Raw genomic sequence first — 27,508 nt, 5'->3', positions numbered from 1 at the left:
TACTGTACAAGGACGATGAAGAAAAAGAGACCAAAAACAGGTTGAATAAATAATCACAACATCAATTTGAAATGATTTAAAGAAACTATAGCCAATCCAAATAAGGAATATCAGTTGAGAATTTGAGTCTCACTCCTCTTGAATATGACTCCTTTGTTTTTACTACTGCATCATTTCACTTGGGCCTTAGAAATAATAGCAAATATGTCCTATGATAAATCTAAACTGTTCTTCAGTTTCTGCTTTGTTCATCCAGATAATTTTTCTGAATTGATACAATTATCAATTATCTAAGTTCCTGAATTTAAAAAATGAGAAAACACACAGTGTAGAAATAGAGACACAACACATAATTATAGTACATTGAAAACCACTCAGATCTTAATTCTTTATTAAAATAAAAGTTTGTTAAATAACAAATATAGAGAAAAGTTTGCACCTGAGATCACTTACACAGATGAAAGATACACAGCCATTCATATCAAATGGAATTTTGCATTTAATTGTTGAGTCATACCAGATGGCATGTCTTGCAGTAATTCCTTTCTTTACATAGACAGACAAACATAAGGTACTGCTCTGGATCATCAGCATTCATCAACTATAACAACAATATCAGAGTTCCATTGTGTCTACAAAATAATTGAACAAAGTTATTTGAGTCCATTAAGAAGATGACTAATAGCAAAGCCCAAAACAAAATTATTACTCCTGATTCTCATTTTACAACATCCACAATTTCTATTAAGAACAGTTGTTGCTGGTGGGAGAAATGAGCACAATACTTGGTTTTTGCTCGGGAGACTTCTTTTGTCACAGTAAGTGTCATCAACCTTCAACCAGTGTCTAGACGTCCGAGACTGGTGCACTTTTGTATAAGGCAGGGAAGTTATATCCTTCTTTCAACTGCAGCCAGTTCTCAGGTGAATATTTTGCTCTTTTTTTGTCAAATACGTGGAATGTATATGCATGCCGAGGATGCTGTGATTTGTTGTGCTCACTTTTGTGAACAACCTGCCCATGGATCAGCACACATGTTCCTGTGAAAAGAAGGACAATATCCATCGTACACATACAATATGAAATGAAGGAAGAACAGAGGAAACTGTTGGCAATATTTTATCAAGTTGATTTGGGGGATTCTCTGCATGCACAGTAAAAGTGACCAAATTAGTACTGAATGTCTGCTATTAACTAGAATAGATCTTGAAAGCCAAAATATATGCACTCATGAGACATTAAATTGGAGGTGATGCTAACTTTTTTCCTCTTTATATTGTTATCCACTTGAAGATAGAGACCTGAGAAAATTCCATTTGCTAGTACTTTGGCACAATTTTAGGGGACAAATCATTGCTTAAATATTTTTTTAAAAAATGGTGTAATAGGAATACTATGTGATGTCTGACACTGTTCATCTCCTAGACATCTTAGATACAGACACATATCAATCTTAGCTTTATTACATGTGAAGTTGTTTATGAACTTTGACAGAAATAGTATAATTAAGGTTACACAGGAACGAAAAGTTAAGCTTTCAAAATCCATCACAAAAACTAAATTTAGCTGTCTTTGCTGTCAAAGTAATGCTGCAGCCAATGGCCACAGTACATTTTTTGTTGTGTTATTTTCATTTGTGGATTCTTTACAACACAAAATTACTGAATGTGACTTGATGGTTCTAGGGTATGTGTGAGACTAAACATTGACAGATCCATGTTCCAGATCCCACCCTGTAATTAAAATTTTCTGGGACTAACCATAGCTTTTATTTCTGGTAATGCTTTTTATGTGTGAGAAATGCATTTTTTTTCATAACCCATATTAAACAATAAGTATCTCTATTACTGTCTGCATAGACTGATTCACAGGTTTGAGGAAGCCAATGGACCACTACCGACACAGCAATGCTACTGTATGTTTCCACATAACATTTTCATATAATTCTGTTCAAGAATGAAACATCTTCTTAAATAAAATTGGATGTTAACATCAAATTGTTATAGTGACCAATGACCATGAAGTTTATGAACATAATTTTTCATACGTTTTTGTGGAAACTGCAACAAAGCAGGTGGATCTTCCCAGTTGTTATGGATAGGGACTAATCAGGAGGATGTCATCAGGAGAAACAAAACTAGCATTCTACAGATCTGAGCGTGGAATGTCAGATCCCTTAATTGGGCAGGTAGTTTAGAAAATTTAAAAAGGGAAATGGTTAGGTTACAGTTAGATATAGCGGGAATTTGTGAAGTTCAGTGGGAGGAGGAACAGGACTTCTGGTCAGATGAATGCAAGGTTATAAATAGGAAATCAAATAGGGGTAATGCAGGAGTAGGTTTAATAATGAGTAAAAAAAGTAGGAATGTGAATAAGCTACTATGAACAGCATAGCGAATGCATTATTGTTGCCAAGATAGACATGAAGCCACACCCACCACAATAGTAGAAGTTTATATGCCAACTAGCTCTACAGATGAGGAGATTGAGGAAATGTATGATGATGAGATAAAAGAAATTATTCAGATAGTTAATGGAACCGAAAACTTGATTATCATGGGGGGGGGGGGGGGGGGGGGGCTGTAATTCAATGGTAGGAAAAGGAAGAGAAGGAAAAGTAGTAGGTGAATATGAACTGGGACAATGGAATAAAGGGGAAGCCACCTAGTAGAATTTTGCACAGAGGATAATTCAATCATAGCTAGCACTTGGTTTAAGAATCATTAGTGAAGATTGTATACATGGAAGAGACCTGGAGACACTGGAATGTTTCAGACTGATTACATAATGGTTAGATAGAGATTTAGGAACCAGATTTTAAATAGTAAGACATTTCCAGGGGCAGATGTGGACTCTGACCACAATCTATTGGTTATGAACTGCAGATTAAAACTGAAGAAACTGCAAAAAGGCAGGAATTTATGGAGATGGGACCTGGATAAACTGAAAGAACCAGATGTAGAGCTTCTGAGATGTGGGGCTAGAGAAGAATGCAGAAGTTTAAATGGGCATATTAAGTAACTAATCAGGATGCACGAATCAAATTGGGGAAGACAGAAGTTTATGGCACAACTTGACTAAAAGAAGGTATTGGTCAACAGGGTACTCAGGGAGCTGCATCAATCTTCAGACTGAAGGTCACAACAACTAAAAACAGAAAGAGTAACTGCTGTACAGTGAACAGAAATGTAGAAAGGATACTATTGAATAGTATCTTTTTCCATGTGAAATAAGACATACTTACATTGTAGTAATGTAATTTGCATATAAATCAGTAAGACAGATGATTTATCAGTCAAAGCCCTATGTTATACAATAATTATCTTTAATTTTCTACTATGTATACATTTGAAGTATCCAAGAAGTAACTCAAGCAAGACTTTGCTTTGCATAAGGATGCCTGGAAGTTTGTCACTGGTGTTATCAAACAACTATTGAGAGAGTTTCGTAATTCTGAGGTAAGCATACAGATTTAAAAGTGAGACACGTGCCTCATCCTTGGAATGCACATAACTAACAACTGGGTGTATGGTTTTTGTGTATTTATTGTTTTATTCCTCTACTTATAAGAATGAATAGAATCATACTCCACATTTTCTTCTTTCCCTTTTATGAAATGTCGGGTCAGCTTACTTTTATTTAAATTACCATAGCACAAGTTTGGTCTTTGCTTTGACATAATTATATCATTTTTTTCTAGAAATAATTGATCATAATTAGATTCCAGAAATTTTATGCTAAAAATTGCTTCATCTGAGGGAAAGATGAGTGTGTAACATCATTAGGATATTTAAAAAGTGAGTAGACAGAACTGGTAACTACAGAACCATACCTTTACGGACTGGTACAGGCTGAAATATTGATGACTGATACAGGGGAGCTGGTGCTGTGAAAATTAACAGCTCATCTGAATTTGGATCCGGATTTCGTATGAGACGTCTGTGTACTCCACTGCGATGTGATCCAGGTGCAAACCACAGACAACCATTTTCCACTGTAGCATCATCAAGAGCAAACCAAAACCCCACAAGCTCAGTAGGTTCAGTGTGAAGGAATGTTGCATCCTGGTGTGCTACAACTTAAAGAAAAAAAATTTCTTGGCTGGAAACGTGACATAACAATTGCATAAGAATTTTTCATTTAATTCACTAGCAATTATTTGAATGTAGTACAATAACTCTTAGTAACTAATAATTGTGGTTCAGAGCTAACACAAATACAAATAGAAACAAAAATAAATCTTGAAATTTAAAATGTTCAGAAACTTAAACATGTGATAGACAAATATGAATTCAATTCATGAAATGTCTAAATTATTACCTTCAGGAGGTTTAACATTCAGCAATGCTGACAGATATGCATAAAAATATCAGAGATGAAGGTAAAGATCTCAAAGAGAGTAGGAGGTCAAAGATAGTACATTAGTAACTAAGCTGTCATCTTCAGTTAAGAGATAGCAAACAGAGGTTGACAACAAGAGGGGACGATGGATTAGAGGAAGGACAAAGAATACCAATTGAAAAGAATTATGCAATTTTAGGATAAAAAGTTTTAAAAATGAAGATGACAGCATGAACAAGAAGGAAAAAAGAGAAAAGAAATGAAGAAAAATGAAAGCAGGCGAAGCACCTATAGAGGAGAAGAGGGAATGAGCAAATCAAATTCCCATGTCTGGAGTTCAGGTCAGAAGATTCATATGTCTGTGTAATGTATCTGGGATTCATGGTCTTTTGTCAGACTGTGGAGAGTGCTAAGCAATTGTAGAATGGACATCCTCAAAACCAATAGTAAATTTTTGTCCAATTGTATGTCCTGCCCCTTTGATGGCAGGTGTGTAGTGAACATATATTTTCTGGCAAATCATATGAGTAATGTGGTATGCTGCCCTACTTTTAACGTTGTTTGTTTTCAATTGTGGTATGGTTGAAGTAGGTAGTAGTAGGCAGGTGTGCAGGTGTGTGTCACAGCTCATACGACGGGAACAGTTGCAGTATTAGGAACTTGAGGTAGATACACTGCTCTGGAATGTTATAGGGCTGTACAAGGATGTTTTGAAGGTTAGGAGGGTGGTGGAAGGCGACAGTGAGTTATGTGGGCAATATAATGGGGAGAGGTAATCTCATTTCAGAACTGCTTTTAAGCAGGTGCTATGTTGGTTGAGGGTAGGGGGATTTTTATGCATATGTAGATTAAGTAGTTATGACAGAGGAAACACTAGGAAAGGATAGTCATATAGATGTTGATGAATTTGGTGTTGAAGGAGATATGTTTCCCATGGATACCTAGTTATTCTGATTTTTTTTGTACTTTAATTGCATGCATTGACTGGAACACACTCTCTGAATTTCTGAAAGTAGTAGTACTGTTGTCAAAAGACTGTCTTCAACTTTAACAGAAACCAGACTGCAGTAATATGAGTCAAAAAACATGAGAGAGAGACAACAGTTGAAAATTGAGTGAGACAGGTTTGTAGCCTAACCCTCCATGTTATTCAGTCTGTACATTCAGCAAGCAGTAAAGGGAACTGAAAAGAAATTTGTAAAGGGAACTTAATCACAGGAACAAGAAATAAAAACTTAGAAGTTAGCAGATGAATTCATAATTCTGTCAGGGAAGGCCAAGGAGTTTGAAGATCAGTTGGACCAAATGTACAGTGCACTGAAAAGACAGCAAAAGTAAATGCAAAGTAAGATGCTGTAATCATCTTAAATCACATGATACTGAGGAAATTATGTTATAAAATGAGACACTAACAGTAGATGAAGTTTGCTATTCAAGAATGAAATCTTCACTCCGCAGAAGAGCATCCACTGATATGAAACTACCTGGCAGATAAAAACTGTGCACCAGAATGAGATTTGAACTCGAGACCTTTGCCTTTTGCAATCGAGTGTGCTGCTGACTGACCTACCCAAGCATGACAGCAGTTGAAAATTGAGTGAGACAGGTTTGTAGCTGTCCTCACAGCTTTTCTTCCACCAGTCCCTCATTTTCTACCTTCCAAACTTCACAGAAGCTCTCCTTCGAGTTTTGCTATTGTCGTAGCAAAATAACTGATGATGGTTGAAGCAGAAAAATTTTTAAATGTAGACTGTGGCTGTAGCATGAAAAGCAGTTCTAAAAAAGAGAACTGTTTTCACATGTAATATGAATTTAAGTGTTTTGTAAAAGTATTTGTGTGTAGTGCAGTCTCATACAGAAGTAAAATCTGAATGATACACAATACAGTAAGTATGCTCATGTGGATGTAGTCTGGAATATTTACAGCAGTGTTGCAGGTATGAAAAAGATTGCACTGTGTAGAATATCCTGGGGTGTTGCGTGAAATCAGTATGTCAGACAGAAGGCAACAACAACTGTGTTATTGCTTCCTCTTGCCATTATATTTCTTTTTCTACAATAATTGTTCTTTGTTTGTTTTTCTATTCCCGCATTCCATCATATCTGAATTAGAGTTAGCAGATGTTTTTTACTCTAATGAGATCTTTGACCTACTACTCCTCTTGATGCCTCTGAAGGCTAGAAACATTGTTATTTTTTATGTGTTTCTCCCAACAGAAACTTAATAACAGACAAGTGACATAAAAAACATACAAAGACAAAGGAAAGTTTTAGAAGGGCAGGAAAAGCTGATTTTAACTGTCAAAAATGAGAGAGTCAGTATGCTGGTAACAAATGAAATCGACAATGGGAACTGTCCACTGCTATTTTTAGTGTAGCTCTGGCTCGTGCTGTTATAGTTGTTGCTGAACAAGTGATTCTTTCCTGTTTCACAGAATTAACTTGTATTTTTTAAATTTGAACCTTTGAATCTAGTTGTATAACATTTGTGCTTGTTAACCTTAATTATTATTTTGTGATATATGGCATATCTGATATTTCCTTTATAGTTTTACCTGCCTTTGAAGAGTGAAAGTAATGCTTGTAGATTAGGAATTCTGTTTTAGTCCAGCCTATTTTATCATCCCTTGTTACACACAGATAATATATTTTTATGTCAAATTGTTGATAAACTGTGCTCCAGTACTCTAACATAAGAGAATTATTCACCAAACTTACATAGCAAAAGTCAGGTGAATATTTGGAGCAGGCGATATGCAAAGAAGTGAAGAAAGCCGTGCCTAAAGTTAACCAAAAAGTAAATGAGAAAATTTTGAAATACTGCCACAAGAAGTGTTGAATGTTTTAAAACAACTGATCATAATTTTGCTCCATTAATGTCATTTATCATATTTTGTTGTGTATTTACTATTTCCAGACTTGTAGAAAACAAACTCTTTCTAGTGTGGACTTAAGAACTTAGCTGTGGCACTGCAAGAGAAAAGAAAATCAACTAATTTCATATAATTTAAAAGGGAAGAAATGAGTGCAGTCTCTCAATGTTGTGCGTCATATCACATGTACACCTTACATCAGTCTCACTCTTAACTTTTTAAGTATTGTTCTTTCCTCTGTTCACTTTCCAATCTTTCTTTTCTCTTTCTTTCCGACTGTATTGCTCAATTCTCACAAAAATAACTTCACTTAACTGCTTCCTACTGAAGTTACATTTTTAAAACCATCTGCACTTGTATATTATGTGACGTGAATTGTTTGATCACACCCAGATTAAAATTATAAGTTCCCTATTTTGAACTTCTGTAAATAGAACACTTTTAAAGGATATTTTATATGATCTTGAAATCTATTGCAGCTTTTTATATATATGTGAAACTTTCTAAGCCATCAGATTCATCTCTTGAACAGTCTCACAGCTGATGAAAACGAAATTCATTTGCTTAACAGCTATTTACAAAGGGTTTGTATTTTCTTATTTGCTGTGATAGCAGTCAAGCTGCTTCTTTAGTGCTGTTACTCTGTATGAGAAACACACATGATCTACATGATTTTACTGTTATGTAAAATAATCTCCCACAAAGGCCTCCCTATTTCCGTATTAAGTACTTTACCTCTTCATATTAAATGCTTGCTTTACAGTCTTCACAGTGCAAAAGCATTGCCATAGTAAGAAGGCTTTCATTTGCTGGTATAGGGAAACAAATTTCGCAATGAGAATGCAGTAGATGGTACACTGTATACACTGTAAAAACTTTATAGTATTTTCACTAGGCACACATGGCACTACAACAATAAAAATACAGAAGTACATATGACAATATTATGAGAAGGAAAGTTGCCACTCACCATATAGTGGAGATGCTGAGTGGCAGATAGGCACAACAAAAAGATTTTCACACTTCAATCTTTCGGCCAATAGCCTTTGTCAACAATACACACACACACACACACACACACACACACACACACACACACACACGCACGCACGCAACATGCATGCAAACGCAACTGTCACACGTGACTGTACTACACAAGTACATATGACAGTCTTGTGAGATGTAAATGTTAATGTAGTTGTGAGCATGCCAGTTACCAGTATGAGTACCAATGTATTTAGGTATTTTGTGTGTGGATTATTTCCTCAACAGAGTTGTTTTCTGCAAAATATGGGTTGAAAATTTACTTATTCAAACTACCTGTTGTTATGTGCTTCATTTTGAATTCCCCACCCTTCTCTTTTCATGCCCTTTTCCTGTTATCCTACTACCACAAGATTTCTCATATGAAGGTTAGTCTCGAATGCAAAGCACCTCTTGCTAATTTTTCCTCTCATTTTATCATTGCCCTTTGTTCAGTGTATGTCAGGATTTTCTACCATCTTTTGGTGTCCTTGTAACTATTTTCACTTCATTTTTCTTTCATATTTCATAGACTTGATCATTTCATACATCTCTTTACAAATCTACAAAGATTTGTTGGCTGTTACTGATAACCAATCTCCAATCAAGAATGTTCAACTGCAGGAGTTTGATAGTTTGTGAAATAAAGTCTGTTGATTCATTAGTTTGCATGGAGCTGTTAATCAATTTGTATATTTTTAAAATTTGTTAGTGAGTGAGAACTTTTGTTCAGTGATTTCTCATTAGATTGCTGGAAATGGAGGAATGCTGAAATTGCTTTTATGGTGTACAGCTGAGGAGATAAACATTTGAAATCATTTCTGATTTTTCAAATTTACTGAATTTAAACAATATTTAAATTCTTTTTTTTCAACTCACCTTCACTACCAACACCAGGGTTCTTATAAATGTACATACTTTGCACAATAACAGGTTCTGAGAAACCTAGCTGCCAACATGTTTCTTTCACTTTATTGCTGAAAGTGTACTTCTCAAATGTTGGATGCAGTAAATGGAGAGCATGTCCAACTTTATTCAGGGAGACTTTTGCATCCACTAGCAGTTTTCCAGACTCATCAACAGCCCCATTTTCAAAGAAATAACTCACTTTATCTGAACTTTCTAGGAAGTACTTATCTTTATTCTGAAACAGATAAACAAATACTTTGATTCTATAGTTAATTTTAGAATATGTAATTCCTTAAGTGTTTAGAACATATATTAAATAACACACTTTTACACAGCTTTCAGCTGTTTGCCATTTTGATGTTCATATTTGTGTGAAGAATTACAGTAAGCATTTGATCTATTATTTGGAACTAGAGAAATACAATTAGAAGTTGTCTTACTATCTTGACAGATGGCAAAAGCTCCTTTATCACCCACAGATGGGAGTCAAACTGCAGCCCCTGGTACCTGAGACTCCCTCAACAGAAACAGTGAGGATGGGAGAGATTGGGAAATATGTTAAAACTTTCTACATCTACATGTCACCGTACAGTATGTGGTGGGGATACCCCATGTACCACTTCCCTCCCCTTTTCTGTTCCCATCTTGAAAGGTGTATAGAAATTACAATTGTTGGTAGTCTTCTAAGTGAGCTCATATCTCTCTAATTTTGCCTTCGTAATCTTTTTGCAAGATATGTATAGGAGAAAGCAGTATATTGATTGATTCTTCCCAACTCTTTTAGAAACATACTATCTCAGAATTTTGACAGTAAACTTCTTTGTGATCCACGTTGTCTCTCTTGTAGCACCTACCATTGAAGTTTGATGAGCATCTCTGTGATGCTTTCATGCTTACCAAATGAATCTGTGGCAACACTCCTCTTGGATCTTTTCTTGTTGCTCCATCAATCCTATATGGTAGTGGTCATAGACTGAAAAGCAATACTCAGTAATTGGTAGATTTTTGTAAGCAATCTCTTCCATGGCCAGACTACTCTTCTTGAGGATTTGTCCAGTGACTCTCACCTTTCCCACAATTAGTTTCATGTGGTTACTCCACTTTAAATCATTCTTATGTGATAACTCTGACAGCAAGAGGAAGTTATTACAACAGTGCATATTGGATCCACACTTGCCTTCCACATCCCGTCTCCGGCCATCCTGATTTAGGTTTTCCATGATTTCCCTAAATCGTTTCAGGGAAATGCTGGGATGGTTCCTTTGAAAGGGCACTGCCGATTTCCTTCCCAATCCTTCCCTAACCCGAGCTTGCGCTCCGTCTCTAACGACCTTGTTGTCGACGGGACGATAACACTAACCACCACCACCACCTTGCCTTCCACACCACTTATGGCGCTGCGAGCTGCAGGTGGTTACCTCAAGACAAACACTCAATAGAAGCCACATCCTCAAGGCAATAGCTGCATCACCTGGTGGGATCCCATGGCCAAGCTGCCTGATAAAAGTAGGAAAGGCAGTTCTTGTTTGTTCTCCATATGATCTGCATATTACGCCAGTGGCCCTGTGATGACAACTACTGCCTTGGACGAAGACTACTCTTGGACTGTGTGATTCTTTACTTCTTGTAAATCATTTGTAATTCTAGTGAATATGGAATATGTGACTATCTCCAGTAATTGTTTAGCAATCATGTAATTAAACTATTTTTGCAGAGTACTTTACATCTGGCAGCAAGTGTTGATCTGCAGCAGATCTTCCTGCCTTTCACTCCAGTTTTCTAACATTGCAACTTTTTTTTATATACAACATCATCTGCAAAACAGCCTCGTGGAGCTTATGACATTATTCACTAGATAATTTTTATATTTTGTCAACTGTAATAGTCCTGTAACACTCTCCTGTGGCAAGCCAGAAGCTACTTTTATGTCTGAAAATTTCTCTTGGTTAAAATTACATACTGTGTTCTTTTAGCAGGCAACTCTTAAATCCAGTCACAGAGCTGGTGCGATGTTCCTTACACTCATATTTTGTTCATTAGATGACATTTCAGAATTGTATCAAACACTTTCTGAAAGTCAAGGAATATATTAACCTGGGTGCTGGTATTGACTGCTTTCTGTATTTTGAGAATGGAGAGAGTGAGGTGGGTTTCACAAAACCATTGCTTGTGGAAGCCAATTGTTCCTACTTAGCAGATTTTTGTCTCCTGAAAGGTCATAATACAGGGTGATTCAAAAAGAATACCACAACTTTAAAAATGTGTATTTAATGAAAGAAACATAATATAACCTTCTGTTATACATCATTACAAAGAGTATTTAAAAAGGTTTTTTTTCACTCAAAAACAAGTTCAGAGATGTTCAATATGGCCCCCTCCAGACACTCGAGCAATATCAACCCGATACTCCAACTCGTTCCACACACTCTGTAGCATATCAGGCGTAACAGTTTGGATAGCTGCTGTTATTTCTCGTTTCAAATCATCAATGGTGGCTAGGAGAGGTGGCCGAAACACCATATCCTTAACGTACCCCCATAAGAAAAAATCGCAGGGGGTAAGATCAGGGCTTCTTGGAGGCCAGTGATGAAGTGCTCTGTCACGGGCTGCCTGGCAGCCGATCCATCGCCTTGGGATAAGGTTTCATAACTAACCTTTTTCGTAGGACTCTCCATACAGTTGATTGTGGAATTTGCAGCTCTGCGAGTCGATTTTCCTGGGCTGCGAACAAATGCTTGCTGGATGCGTGCTACATTTTCATCACTCGTTCTCGGCTGTCCAGAACTTTTCCCTTTGCACAAACACCCATTCTCTGTAAACTGTTTATACCAACGTTTAATACACCACCTATCAGGAGGTTTAACACCATACTTCGTTCGAAATGCACGCTGAACAACTGTCGTCGATTCACTTCTGCCGTACTCAATGACACAAAAAGCTTTCTGTTGAGCTGTCGCCATCTTAGCATCAACTGACGCTGACGCCTAGTCAACAGTGCCTCAAGTGAACAAATGTACAACTAAATGAAACTTTATAGCTCCCTTAATTCGCCGACAGATAGTGCTTAGCTCTGCCTTTTGTCGTTGCAGAGTTTTAAATTCCTAAAGTTGTGATATTCTTTTTGAATCACCGTGTATATGAGCACAAAACTCTACAATAGATTGACATCAGTGGAATAGGTTGCGTAAGTGTGTGTATTTGTTTGATGACTTCTTGAAAAGAAGAATGATCTGTAATTTTCTTCAGTCACTAAGGTTCCTTCAGTCCTCCACTGATATATGACAGACTAGCGGTAGGAGTAAGTTCTTTCAAACTCTATGTAGAGTGTGGTGATACAAACCACCACAGAGGAGCAAAATGTATTCCTACATCTTCATACTGATGACTCATACACATGAATACAAAGCTTAATCATAAGAGACATTTTGTTGTCTCTGTCTGCAACTCAATGTGTCATCTTTACAGGTAGCCTTTCCAATAAAATAAGGTACCATACGTAAGAGCACAGATCATGCAGAATTGTTATTTTCTCTGCATGTGGTGAGTCATGCCGAGGGATGATGTATATCTTCAGGATGGGATGGCAACTGCAGCAGCTTTGCAAGAGGAAATAGTTGGTTGGGTATGGAAATATAGTTTCCAAGGATCATCTACATCTGTTGACGAGGCACAGAAGTGCTGAGATGATATATAAATATTTTGGACTGTGGTTATTACATGATGTAAAGAGACAAATGAAATCTTTTATTAATGTTCATTATGTGTTGATAAGCTGTGTTGGGTTGTTGTGATTCACAGAGATGACTGATGTGGTAAGTTCAATACAGACATGTTTGTTATCAATATACAGTTTATTAACCCAAATGGATGTTGGATGTCCTTTAAAAGAATTAGAATATTCTACTCATGATATGTCATGGTTTGTTCTTTAAAAGAAGTTATAACTGTGATTCTGAGCTTCTTAATTACAATAATAATACAATTGGGGAAGAAATACAGCATAATCTTTCAAAAGTTCATGGTCAAGAATACAAAAACTGTGTTAAATCAAAGTGCAATGGAACACCTCAAGAGTCATATAAAACCCCATCAGATCCAGTTGCCTTTCCTCTCTTGGGTGTTTTTAGATGATTTTCTACCACATGCTCATGTATCTCAATATCTGACAGTTTGGTGCTTATGTGGCAGTTGAAATGAGGGACTGCTTTGTGGTCTTCCTCAGTGCAACAGTTTTGGAAAATGGAATTTAGTATTTTGATCTTCTCTCTGTCATCCTCCATTTTGATACCAGTAAAGAAGTAGCACAAAAATCACTCAAGATCCTGTGTCAAGAAAGAGACAATATGATATTCAAATTGCTTATGCACGTACTCTTCTGCTTTACTCACCGATCTAGGTGAAGGAACAATCAGTGGGAAGGCTTGAAATTTTTTTCACTTTTCAGATATGTTGTCAAGACTTTGAAGCCAGTAAGAGGCCAATTCACTTATCCCTATTTCATTTGAACTTTTGTTCATGAGTAATTTTTCCTAGCATTTGTATTTTCACTATCAGGTCTAAATAAAGAGATTTTTGAAATTAAATTATGTGTTTGTGCAGTCTCTGGTATTCATAATAAAAGACAAATATTTTACGTGAAAGAATTGTGAGACAAATACATATATATGGTATCATCTGACCAGGAATCTTCAATGTACAAAGATCACACAAACAAAAGAATCAAGCAAGATGGCTACAACCTGAGTGATTAAGAACAATTAAATCATAATTTAGGGGTCTAGTGGTAAAGCATGCATCTGGAAACAGAGGTTATGGAATTGAATTCCAGAGAAACCACAGAAATTTTTTACTCTGCCTTCAACCTATCCTTCACCTCTCAATGATGTTACGATTCACCAGGAATGGCATGTAGTTCAGATTTCACATTAATCTGTCAATCCCTTTTCCCAGTAGGATTATGGGGTCAGTTAGGGATATGCAAGTTGCTGAAATGGCGTCCAATTGGAAGACTTACAACAGGCCATTGAACCCCATAAATTTTTTTATTGTTGATAGTTGACATTAAATTTTGAACTGTTCAGTATAACATACACACAAAATCAGGAACTTATTGCAATGAACATAACTAACCTGAATACTGTAAGTTGTGGCAGCTGAAATGTTAACATTGAGGTTTTTCTACTATCACTATCATGAATGTTATGAGCAGCACATTGATTTACTAGACTTGACCTAATTAAGATGGTATTCACAAAGCTTTCTTCGATCACTCAGTGTCACTGGTTGATTATGTGAAGAAGGGGAAGGGGGTGGACATTTGGGTTGATCTAGAACCTGAACGAGAGTACAGCAAGGCCTTGTGAGGAGAGGAATGCTGCAGAAGATAAATGTGAAAATGAAAAGGAGAAGACACAAGTTTAAGTTTAGACTGGATGGATGGTGATTATCTTGGAGGGTCAGCTCATGTCTCTGTAATTTGAAAACCGAGATATTAGGAGGAAGTGTCTAAATGATTTGACATATAAAATGAGCACAGAAGCCCTCATTGTTATATTCAATGCCATTGTCAGCATCGAGCATGCAGATTGTTTGTAGTCAAGCCCTCTTACTGATATGGTGGTGAAGGCACAAGATTCTGGAGATCTGTCAAAATCTACTTCTGTTAAAGTCATTGACATTTAATCATGATTTTTTTTATTCATAAAACACAGACCTTGGACCTGTTCTGACTGGCCAACTGATGTGTACAAGACAGTATGAGGAGTGATCTTTGATCATGGGACATGTGCTCAGCAGGTTGTTAGTCCTCCAGCTGTTATTGTCACTAGATGAATCCTGGTGACATTGTTGGTTCCTTGTTCAAGCATCACCTCATCTGGCCTCATGAGGCTGAGTGGAACCTGTTCCAGACCTCCATTCCCCAAAAAAGTCTGCAGAGGACTCGAACCTGGGTCCTTTTGCACAGGAGGCAGTGACGCTAATCATTCGGCTATGATGGCATACATAAAGAAATTAATTTTGACCTTAAGGTCTACAGTTTGGCACAGATGGTTGACAAGGCAATGTTATGGGCTCGAGTCTCAGTCCAATGCACTGTCTGAATCTGCCAGGCAGTTTCCAGTATCTTAAGTGCTACTATGACCACAAAAAACCTGTCAACAAACATGAATGGTCTCTGGCATGCTGTCAAAATTGACAGCATCCTGTACTATTTAACAGACCACGCTGCAGAACAGAAAAGATCTGAATACTTGTTTCATCTATCAGGTTGTTTGGAATCTGTTGTGTCAATGCCGGTGTCCCCCAAGATGCTTATGCTGACGATGTTTGTCACCTCTCTACTGTTGTATGGTGATAATGAGGAGTATTTAATGTATTTTTAACACATAAGATGCATAAGGTGACTAAATATTTTAATAACCAAGGCCTAAAAGCAAATATTATAAAATGACAGTTACTGTAGTTCCCATCAGGCAACTTGTGCCACAGATTTGAAGGAGCTATTTGTGGAATTTTGTTTAGAGACAATGAAGACTATCTGCACTTTGATTGCAATCTTCAGTGGGAAAATCATGTTAACTATGTGTGCAGGAAAATAAGCAGTGCATTGTATTTGCTTAGCCAACTATCTAAAATTGTGTGTAATGAAACACTACAAACAGTGTTCTATGTTTATAAGTTATGGAATTAAGCTGTGTGGTTGTGCTGCTGATGTGCAGTTGAAGAGAATACTGGTGCTACAGTACTGGCTGATATGTAATTTGGGATAAGAGAGACCTATTGTGATGCCCTTATCAAGAATAAATATCTCACTACACTCATTGTGTGTGTGTGTGTGTGTGTGTGTGTGTGTGTGTGTGTGTCCTGTTGTGATGCCCTTATCAAGAATAAATATCTCACGAGAAGAGAGGAGAGGGAACTTGGGAACTTGCCCTTCAGTATATCCTCTCTTCTTGTTATCCGCCAGGCCTCAACCTCCGCTAATTTCAAGTTGCCGCCGCTCATACCTCACCTGTCTTTCAACAACATCTTTGCCTCTGTACTTCCGCCTCAACTGACATCTCTGCCCAAACTCTTTGCCTTTACAAATGTCTGCTTGTGTCTGTGTATCTCGGATGGATATGTGTGTGTGTGTGTGTGTGTGTGTGTGTGTGTGTGCGTGAGTGTATACCTGTCCTTTTTTCCCCCTAAGGTAAGTCTTTCCGCTCCTGGGAGTGGAATGACGCCTTACCCTCTCCCTTAAAACCCATATCCTTTCGTCTTTCCCTCCCCTTCCCTCTTTCCTGATGAAGCAACCGTTGGTTGCTAAAGCTTGAAATTTTGTGTGTATGTTTGTGTTTGTTTGTGTGTCTATTAACCTGCCAGCGCTTTCGTTTGGTAAGTCACATCATCTTTGTTTATATAAGCCATCAGGACAACACAGTCATATGCTACAATGTACATAATCACAATACAAGAAATAAGAACAGTTATTACAGACAAAGAACATAATTAAATGTAACAGAGTGCAGTCTATGTATCAGTGGCTCAATGAATTGCCAGAATCAGTAAGAGCATATACTGGAGATCCATTTAAAACAATATTAAAATTTTCTCTTGTAAATAAATGTCTATATTCACTGAAATAATTATGTGTACATTATATGTTAATCTTTTTAGTCACATATTTGATGTATTAAACCTTTGTATTCAAATATGATATGTACTATATCTTTGTAAAAATATGATGTTTGTAAAAGCCATCATTTGATGACTACATACAGAAAGAAATATAAATTTGAAAACTAAATAAATAGATATGGTCTCCAAAATGTGATTTTCTCTAACAATTGCCAGATAATTTTGTTACCTCTCCTTTTATTCTTTCCAGCTTCCTTCTCTGTTTCTATTTTGGTTACCTTTTCTTTATGTACACTTGGGCTACTTTGGGAGTTAATATTTTTTGGCCAAGTTTCATCATCCAAGTCCTTCATAATTTTTACAATTTTTCCCCTCTCATTTCCTCATGCACTGTATCAGTTTTTAGTTTTTAGCTTCTATCTTGAACACCTGCAGTTCATTATTAATGCCCTGCAGTTTGCAGCCGGCCGGAGTGGCCGTGTAGTTCTAGGAGCTACAGTCTGGAACCGCGTGATCGCTACGGTCGCAGGTTCGAATCCTGCCTCGGGCATGGATGTGTGTGATGTCCTTAGGTTAGTCAGGTTTAAGTAGTTCTAAGTTCTAGGGGACTGATGACCACAGCAGTTAAGTCCCACAGTGCTCAGAGCCATTTTTTTTTTTTTTTTTTTCTTTCTTTTTTTTTTTTTTTTTTTTTTTTTTGCAGCAGATTTCATTGTCATTCATTACCACTTAAAAGTGACTGTTCTGAAAGATTTTGCCAAAAACCTCAATCTTCCTTTGGAAGGTATCCACTTGTATTCTGGAACCACACTAAATGTTATTTGAACTTGAAATTTGCATTCTGCTGCATTACCCATTTCCATCCTTTAAACTAGATGTAAACTCAACTGAAATCAGACAACATTTTTAACTTGTCATTTTATATTTCTGCTATCCAGTTCAGGTGAATACATCTTCATCATCAACTGGATTAAGAGCAAGTCATTTAAAAATAATTTTTACATAAATGTACCTTAATATGAAGATATAATCCTCTGAAACATTTAGATGATTGTGAGAAAGTGACTGTTTAAAGATTTTTCTGTATTTGAAATGGCATTTGTAATAGCCATGTTTACGCTAGACTTAACACAAGTTTTCAAAGTTAAATATTAATAATGTTGGATACACAGTAAATCATACTCTCAATTGCATAACAAAAAGTGTAAGACAATACGAAAAACAAAAGTACCTGCTAACCTGCTTGGGTTGTGTTGTACTGAAAACTGTTCGAGAAGATTCCTCTGGTAAATCATCAGTAAGCTCTTCTCCCGCAGTTTTGAGTTCCTTCACTTCAGCATCAGACAAGAAATCATCCAGGATGACATATCCATCTTGTAATAACTGCAAATTGCATGCAGATGTGTGTTTAAAAAATTTAATTAATAGCTTGTTAGTTTGCATGTTTGAGTGATAATATAAATTATAAACATTTTGATGTGGTATGTGTTACATTTAACTGTGCACGCACGCGCGCGTGCGCGTGCACGTTCGCGCATGCACATGCGCGTGCATGCGTGGGCGTATGTGCAAGCCTGTGTGCATATATGTGTTTGTAAAAAAACAAAATTTAACACATTTTATAGAAAAGGTAAATAAAATGCATTTTTTTTATACCACAGAAATGAGAGTATTGGCATAAAGTCTAAATTGTAGGTTATGCCCTTGGTCCTTCTAAATTATGAAAGACGTTTGTAACCTTTAATAAACAGTTTTATTAGTAGTTAAGTTTCAGACAACATACTGTCAGACAAATGGTTTATTATTATGTGCAGGTGATGTAAGGTACATGGGCACAGCAAATCTGCAAGAAGGAATGACAAGTTTAGTGTGTCCATCTGCTGTGAGCTGCTTGTTTTTAGATGTCATGGCTTGGAGGTGTTGGTCAACACATGAAATCAAGAATGATTTCAGCTTTGAGTCTCTAACACTGAAGACACTGCAAATGCAGAAGAATGGTTATCCAGATTTTACTGTCTGGTCCAGATAGTAGTTAATTTTATTAAATAGGTGACAATGGAGAATGAATTACACAATAAGATGGAGTAAACGAAAATAAATAAACATTCCATGTTGTAAATACTTCCTATGATAGAATGAACAAATTTAAAGTCATGTGACACCCAGTCAATCTTAGTGTTCTTTGTCTTTGAAGAGTTAACCTTAATTTTAAAAGAGTCTATGAGTGTATGGTTTTATGTTGTGGAATAGATTTCTTATTTCTTGTAGCTGGTGCCACCTCCACAGCAAAATTTTCTTTTTGTTTCTTGCATCTTCATAATCTTAGCAATGCCAGGCCTGGGGGCAAGGGGAACCTCCATAGCTCTCAGGAGAAGGAAAAACCATAGTGTAGTTACGTGTATTTCTTCCAAGAAAATTATTTAAGTATCAGCATTACACAGGTTTTTAACAGGGTTGGGACTGAGACTTTTTTATGGCTGCTTAAAAAAAATCGTTACAACAAATGACTTGGAGCAATCACTGTGACAAGAGCTTCCTGGTTTAGAAGTGTCTACCTATAAAATTTCCTCTTTTGTTGTTTATTTCTCTATCATTGATAGTGTTTCTTAATAATAATAATAATAATAATAATAATAATAATGGTTTATTTGCAGTTCTACAGACATATCCACAGGATGAATGAAAACAGAATTTCAAAGTGAATTCTTAAAGTCATCAACTCAAGCAGGGGAAAAACAAAATGGATAAAAGAAGTTGAAGAGGACCTCAGACAAGCACACATAACAGTAAATGATGCAGAAAATAGAACTGAATTCAGGAACATCATCAAAAAACATAAATTTGACACCACAACACAGAAGAGACCAGGATGCAAATGGACAGCGGAGCGAAAGAAACAACACAGTGAACACATGAAGAAAATTTGGACTCAGAAAAAACATAAACAATCATCATACAGGAATTCAAGTTCAAATGCTCTCTTAAATGGGAATAATCGAAAATAATAATAATAATGGTTTATTTGTCCATAATAACTTTTACAGTCTTGTTGAAGACTCAGAAAATCATTGTCTGTGTATTTTTGTGTATTGAACACTACAGTTTGAGTCTTGAAAAGGCTACAGACCGCATTACAAGTTGTTACTACCTGTTTATAGGGTTCTCTGAAAGTAGAAGCTGTCTTAAGCTTTTTCACTAGTCCATTTGAATGTTTTGCAAGCCAGTTTTCTATTGATAGGGACAATATGTTCTCAAAGGCAACAGAAAGGAAACATTGAGTGATTCTTTTGTCGCAATAGGAGACTATAAGAGAGAATTTTATTGAGTTGTTTTGTGCATATTTCGTCCCCTCTGTTATATGAGTAGTGTTTGTTATCGATCTAATAATTTTGGATGTGCCTAAAAGCAGGAAGTATTACAGTTTTCTGCCACGTCACATTGTGATGGTGTTGCAATAGCATTACAATGCAGTCAGGAGGGAGGGAGACAAAGATGGAGATGGAGATAGAGATAGAGATAGAGATAGAGAGAGAGAGAATGTGGGGGAAGGGGGGGGGGCTATCCAGTAGTTGTGAAGTACATCGCCCAAAAGCTTAGCGATGTCTTGTTTATGTACTTATCAGCTACGTGAGATTACTTTCTTAATTTATATAACAATTGTTTTTGTTCATTTATTCCATACAAGTACATTTTCCAGTGTCTTTAGATCTAGACATAGTAAAGAAGGAGATAGATGCAGGAGAAGGAGATTAAGATACAGGGAGAGAAACAGAAGGAGGAGGAGGGGGGGGCAGAGACCTTTTAATTTGTGCGAAGTAATAGCATGCACTGTGTTTCCCTCAAAACTGTAATGCAGATTGTTATTTGTTGCGGACAGTTTTGCCAACTGAGGTGAAACCATCATAAAAAATGTTTACGATTTCAGATAGGTAATTTTAAGATTGCCATTATGAATACTGGAGAAATTACTACAGTATCTGTCATTTTTTGCACTAAAGCTGTTTATCACATAACATAACACAGCAGCTAAGTTATTTATATTTTGGAGCTTTCTAACAATATAGCCTGATAGGTTCCAGTTACTTTTAATAGACAGTTAGATCATTTGTTGAGTTATTGGAAACAATCTTTAGTTTGGGACTTTTTACAGGGTCTTAGCATAATATGCAAGAATAATATCTCTATAGCCCATATAATGTATGCAGCCTCCTGAAATAATTGTTGTAGGGGGCTGCGCTATTGGGTAAATGACTTCAAAAACAGTTATAGAAATCAGTGTCAAAATTATTTCACATTCTTGAGGACACTGTTGTTATCATCATATACAAGCCATATACTTTAACTGTTCCCATTTTTGCTTTTCATTTGACTAAAATTGGAACTCACTAGAAGCTGAACCAAATGGTGAAATGGGATCTGAGTTTCACAACAGATGTGCTGCAGAAAAAAATTTGATTGTGTTAGGTCTTAGGTTTGCCAGGCATGTCTTTGTATCATCAGTTTTCTTAGTTCCCTCAATGATAAGTCGAATGAGGCCAAAATCATCAAGTATCACAGACAACATTTTCCTATTGCTATTATATATCATGAATATTACTGAGTCGCCTATACTGCTTTGCGGACGCATACTGCAACTGTCTGCCACTAGAGGGCTCCAAATTGTAGCGTGTAATGTGATGGTGTGTAACATATGTTGGTGCATAAGAGATCGTCAGAACACTGAAAGCACAAATTGAAAGAGTTCAACCATACATGGAGCACTCTGTCCATCGGCATGACAATTCCAGACCACACGTGAGTGCTGTGACATCTGCAACAAGTTGATGCCCAGGGTTCACTGTCATTGATCATAAGCCTTATTTGACTCCATCTGATTTTCATCTGTTTCCAAAACATGAACACCTGCAAAGACTTCACTTTGATAGCGATGAGGCTGTGCAAGCAGAGGTAATGCTATGGCTCTCAACAAGGTCAAACATTGTACAGTAATGGTATCAAAGAACGTCTCTTGATGCAAGAAATGTGTTTGTTGCAAGGAGGACTATGTTGACGAGTAAATCTGTAGACAGGAAGAATAAAGATGTAGAATGTCAATGAAGTTTGTTTTATGTAGAAACACTTTAAGAGTGTTCACATAAAAAGTTTGGAGGTATTATTTTTATCAGCAGACCCTCACAATTATATTTTGCTCTTATAAATATCTCTCATATGCTGACATAAAGAAAAGAGTGTTGGGTTATTTAGCATATTTTCTCTCCCTATTGACTTGTGGGGACTTTGAACAATAATATCACTGTTGTTGTTGTTGTTGTTGGTGTCTTCAGTCCTGAGACTGGTTTGATGCAGCTCTCCATGCTACTCTATCCTGTGCAAGCCTCTTCATCTCCCAGTACCTACAGCAACCTACATCCTTCTGAATCTGCTTAGTGTATTCATCTCTTGGTCTCCCTCTACGATTTTTACCCTCCACGCTGCCCTCCAATACTAAATTGGTGATCCCTTGATGCCTCAGAACATGTCAAGTTGTGCCGCGAACTTCTCTTCTCCCCAATCCTATTCAATACTTCCTCATTAGTTATGTGATCTACCCATCTAATCTTCAGCATTCTTCTGTAGCACCACATTTCCAAATCTTCTATTCTCTTCTTGTCCAAACTATTTATCGTCCATGTTTCACTTCCATACATGGCTACACTCCATACAAATACTTTCAGAAATGACTTCCTGACACTTAAATCTATACTCGATGTTAACAAATTTCTCTTCTTCAGAAACGCTTTCCTTGCCATTGGCAGTCTACATTTGATATCCTCTCTACTTCGACCATCATCAGTTATTTTGCCCCCCAAATAGCAGAACTCCTTTACTACTTTAAGTGTCTCATTTCCTAATCTAATTCCCTCAGCATCACCCGACTTAATTCGACTACATTCCATTATCCTTGTTTTGTCTTTGTTGATGTTCATCCTATATCCCCCCTTCAAGACACTATCCATTCCGATCAACTGCTCTTACAAGTCCTTTGCTGTCTCTGACAGAATTACAATGTCATCGGCGAACCTCAAAGTTTTTATTTCTTCTTCATGGATTTTAATACCTCCTCTGAATTTTTCTTTGGTTTCCTTCACTGCTTGAATATACAGATTGAATAACATTGGGGATAGGCTACAGCCCTGTCTCACTCCCTTCCCAACCACTGCTTCCCTTTCATGTCCCTCAATTCTTATAACTGCCATCTGGTTTCTGTAAATATTGTAAATAGCCTTTTGTTCATTGTATTTTACCCCTGCCACTTCAGAATTTGAAAGAGAGTATTCCTGTCAACATTGTCAAAAGCTTTCTCTAAGTCTACAAATACTAGAAACAAAGGTTTGCCCTTCCTTAATCTAGCTTCTAAGATGAGTCGTAGGGTCAGTATTACCTCACGTGTTCCAACATTTCTACGGAATCCAAACTGATCTTCCCCGAGGTTGGCTTCTACTAGTTTTTCCATTCTTCTGTAAAGAATTTGCGTTAGTATTTTGCAGCAGTTCGGTAATTTTCACATCTGTCAACACCTGCTTTCTTTAGGATTGGAATTATTATATTCTTCTTGAAATCTGAGGGTATTTCGCCTGTTTCATACATCTTACTCACTAGATGGTAGAGTTTTGTCAGGACTGGCTCTCCCAAGGCCGTCAGTAGTTCCAGTGGAATGTTGTCTACTCCGGGGGGCCTTGTTTCGACTCAGGTCTTTCAGTGCTCTGTCAAACTCTTCAAGCAGTATCGTATCCCCCATTTCATCTTCATCTACATCCTCTTCCATTTCCATAATATTGTCCTCAAGTACATCGCCCTTGTATAGACCTTCTATATACTCCTTCCACCTTTCTGCTTTCCCTTCTTTGCTTAGAACTGGGTTTCCATCTGAGCTCTTGATGTTCATGCAAGTGGTTGTCTTATCTCCAAAGGTCTCTTTAATTTTCCAGTAGGCAGTATCTATCTTACCCCTCTACATCCTTACATTTGTCCTCTAGCCATCCGTGCTTAGCCATTTTGCACTTCCTGTTGATCTCATTTTTGAGACATTTGTATTCCTTTTGCCTACTTCATTTGCTGCATTTTTATATTTTCTCCTTTCATCAATTAAATTCAATATATCTTCTGTTACCCAAGGATTTCTACTAGCCCTCGTCTTTTTACGTACTTGATCCTCCGCTGACTTCTCTAATTCATCTCTCAAAGCTACCCATTCTTCTTCTACTGTATTTCTTTCCCCCATTCCTGTCAATTGTTCCCTTATGCTCTCCCTGAAACTCTGTACAACCTCTGGTTCTTTCAGTTTATCCAGGTCCCATCTCCTTAAATTCCCACCTTTTTGCATTTTCTTCAGTTTTAATCTACAGTTCATAACCAATAGATTGTGGTCAGAGTCCACATCTGCCCCTGGAAATGTCTTACAATTTAAAACCTGGTTCCTAAATCTCTGTCTTACCATTATATAAACTATCTGAAACCTATCAGTATCTCCAGGCTTCTTCCGTGTATACAACCTTCTTTTATGATTCTTGAACCAAGTGTTAGCTATGATTAAGTTGTGCTCTGTGCAAAATTCTACCAGGCGTCTTCCTCTTTCATTTTTTAGCCCCAATCCATATTAACCTACTATGTTTCGTTCTCTCCCTTTTCCTACTACCGAATTCCAGTCATCCATGACTATTAAATTTTCGTCTCCCTTCACTATCTGAATAATTTCTTTTATTTCATCATACATTTCTTCAATTTCTTCATCATTTGCAGAGCTAGTTGGCATATAAACTTGTACTACTGTAGTAGACATGGGCTTCATGTCTATTTTGGCCACAATAAGGCATTCACTATGCTGTTTGTAGTAGCTTACCCCACTCCTATTTTTTTATTCATTATAAAACCAACTCCTGCATTACCCCTATTTGATTTTGTATTTATAGCCCTGTATTCGCCTGACCAAAAGTCTTGTTCCTCTTGCCACTGAACTTCACTAGTTCCTACTATATCTAACTTTAACCTATCCATTTCCCTTTTTAAATTTTCTAACCTACCTGCTCGATTAAGGGATCTGACAGTCTCTGATCCGTAGAACGCCACTTTTCTTTCTCCTGATAACGACGTCTTCCTGAGTAGTCACCGCCCGGAGATCCGAATGAAGGACTATTTTACCTTTCATATCAAACAGATACTATGTAGTTTACTAAGTGGAAATAAAACTGTGTGTACAGAATGCAGGTTGGTAATAATTCATTATTGTATCATCTAGAATGTGAAAGTGCATCACACTGATACCCCGAGTCATGAACACGTGAGTGATGTTCGTGATCATGATCATCCGCGTCCATGAGACACTTACTACAACATCATCTCGCCAAACATTCGACATACACTGGTGCGAGCATCGCGGATGTATGAAGCAACATTGGCTAGTGACAGAGTGAAAATTTTGATCAACCTCAAGTTACTAGTGCATATTGTGTGTTGACAGTGACAATTTGCAACAATACAGTTTTTACAAAAGGAACAATACATCAGTGCTCCATGTATACATTAACGCGAGTTCTCACTGTGTAGAAAATTTCAAGGGACAAACCATTGACTGACCACCACACTGCTGATGCACAACAACAACAACAACCACAACAATAATGGGTTTCCACTCTCACATTGTCAATCGGCATCCATCTGATGGTCATTACCACTAGCGCCGTCCTCAACGGCATAATTTCACCAGTCAGCCATGGTTCTTATCCTGCATTTCAAGCTTCCACGGACTCACATTAGGTGGCATTTCATATCAAGACATAGCAGCAGCAACTGACAAACAATCATGGCACCATGTTGGCATCACACCACAGCCACTTTCCGACGGACGGCACAGCAACTATATACCACAACATGCGACACGCATGTAAGGTGTCAGCACACCATGCCTCCTCACAAGGCCAAACATAAGTTCCCGCCGTTCTGCACAGATGACATGATGTTATGGTTTGCTACAGCTGAACATTTTTTGCACGCCAAGACATTACAGACAATTCAGAAAAATTCATCGCTCTGCTGTGTCACTGAGGTCAGCACACCAAACTAGCAAGTGATGTCATCCTGTCACCACCATCCTCCAATACACATGAGACACTGAAACGAGTAATTCAGAGAAAACTCACACACCCACTGGAACAAAAACTGTCTCAAGTGCTGTACGATGCATGCCTTGATGATAGCACTCCATCAAAACTATGGTGCTACCTTCGGTACTTGACTGACACAGAGGTCATTAATGCTCACACTTTGTGGGCTACCTGGTTCATACAGTTGCCAACTCTGGTCCAGACATCGCTGATAGCCCATGAGCAGCAACCAGCCGAAGACAGATCACATTAGCCAAAAGAATATATGCCCACATGTATTAGGACAACCACCACGCCACACCACAACATTGGTTCACCACAATTGCTACAGCATGATGGCTGAACCATCCAAGCACTATCAATGTTCAGCTGTCACAACTAACAACCATGGCTGAATTGGACAATGCTGATGCTGCATGGTGATACCGCTGAACATATGATGCACAAGGCACAAAAATTGTCCAAATTCTGCCTGTGGGCAGGAGTAGACGCACTCGCCCACTGTGTTACAAGTTGCCTTCTGACCATGACTACCCCAATAGGAGGTAGATGCATTTTTGTCACAGACGTTTTAGACAACACCCACTTCCTGACTGACACAGCGTCTGACATCAGTATACTTCCACAGCACCCCACCTCAGCGCCATCCAATTAACCGCCATAATTGCGTGTACTGGGCCAGGGAGAATCCATACATAACCGAGCAAAGGCACATTAATCTACCAGGAGTAACAGTCTGGTGCGGTCTGTCTTCTAGAGTGTTAATCGGGTCGTACTTCTTTGACAACACTGTTACAGGCGACTCGTACTTGGTAATGTTGGAAATGATAACTTCTGGTCTTAGTGTTGTGTTTGGAAATGAAGATGGTTATTTTCAACAGGATGGGGTGCCATCTCACTTTCACTTGGATGTAAGGGCATTTCTCAATCTTGCATTCCCCGCCAGATGAATAGGACGAAGAGGGAGTATGGAGTATCCCTCTCGATCTCCAGATTTAACTCCTCTAGACTTCTTTCTGTGGGGTATTCTCAAGAACACAGTTTACACTGCGAGATCACACACACTGGATGATCTTACAGAGCAAATTGAGCAAGTCTGTGATGCTATTCCGTTGGAAACAATAAAGTTGGCATGTCGCTCAGTCGTAAGTCATTGTTGACGGTGTATTGCGATGGACGGACACCAGTTTGAACCTTCACCACCTTAAGACGGACCATGAGACACCTAACACCACTAAAATTGCATTTCTAACCCCTTTCATTAAAGAGTGTATACATTATTTTGGGACACCCTGAAGAAAGAACTGCTGTAATATGGTACAGAAGGTAACAATGAAATACACAATGAGACGAACAGAAATGACACTTTCATTCAAGGATAAGAGGACAACAATTACTCTGAAGTCACCATGATTACGTTTGTCCCCTGGACATTACAGAAGATGGGATATGGCTCTTAATAGGATGTGTGTTCACCACAAATGGCAATGCTTCCTCTGCAAAGTTCTTCCACAGTGGCCACAAGACTGGTAAAGAGTTCTTGTGGTAAGACACTCCATTCCTCTACCACCACGGTCGGATGGTCATTGGTGTATGCGGACT

The 27,508-nt window shown here is 37.6% G+C and overlaps 1 protein-coding gene across 1 annotated transcript in view; it reads right to left on the bottom strand.

Annotated features, from left to right (window-relative positions):
* Positions 1–374: 374 nt before the first annotated feature.
* Positions 375–27,508, bottom strand: part of LOC124795173 (phytanoyl-CoA dioxygenase domain-containing protein 1 homolog) — a 63,417-nt gene continuing 36,283 nt past the window's right edge. Inside the window, exons 2-5 of the mRNA XM_047259070.1 lie at positions 18,006–18,149; positions 9,117–9,381; positions 3,833–4,078; positions 375–1,040 (exon numbers count right to left, since the gene is read on the bottom strand). Coding sequence (XP_047115026.1) covers positions 847–1,040; positions 3,833–4,078; positions 9,117–9,381; positions 18,006–18,149 — 849 coding nt within the window. The 3' untranslated portion in view covers positions 375–846. The remainder of the gene's footprint in view (positions 1,041–3,832; positions 4,079–9,116; positions 9,382–18,005; positions 18,150–27,508) is intronic.

Source organism: Schistocerca piceifrons, chromosome 4, assembly GCF_021461385.2.
Source record: "Schistocerca piceifrons isolate TAMUIC-IGC-003096 chromosome 4, iqSchPice1.1, whole genome shotgun sequence".
In the NCBI taxonomy this organism is placed as follows: Eukaryota; Metazoa; Arthropoda; class Insecta; order Orthoptera; family Acrididae; genus Schistocerca; species Schistocerca piceifrons.
This window is presented reverse-complemented; position numbering and strand designations above follow the sequence as displayed.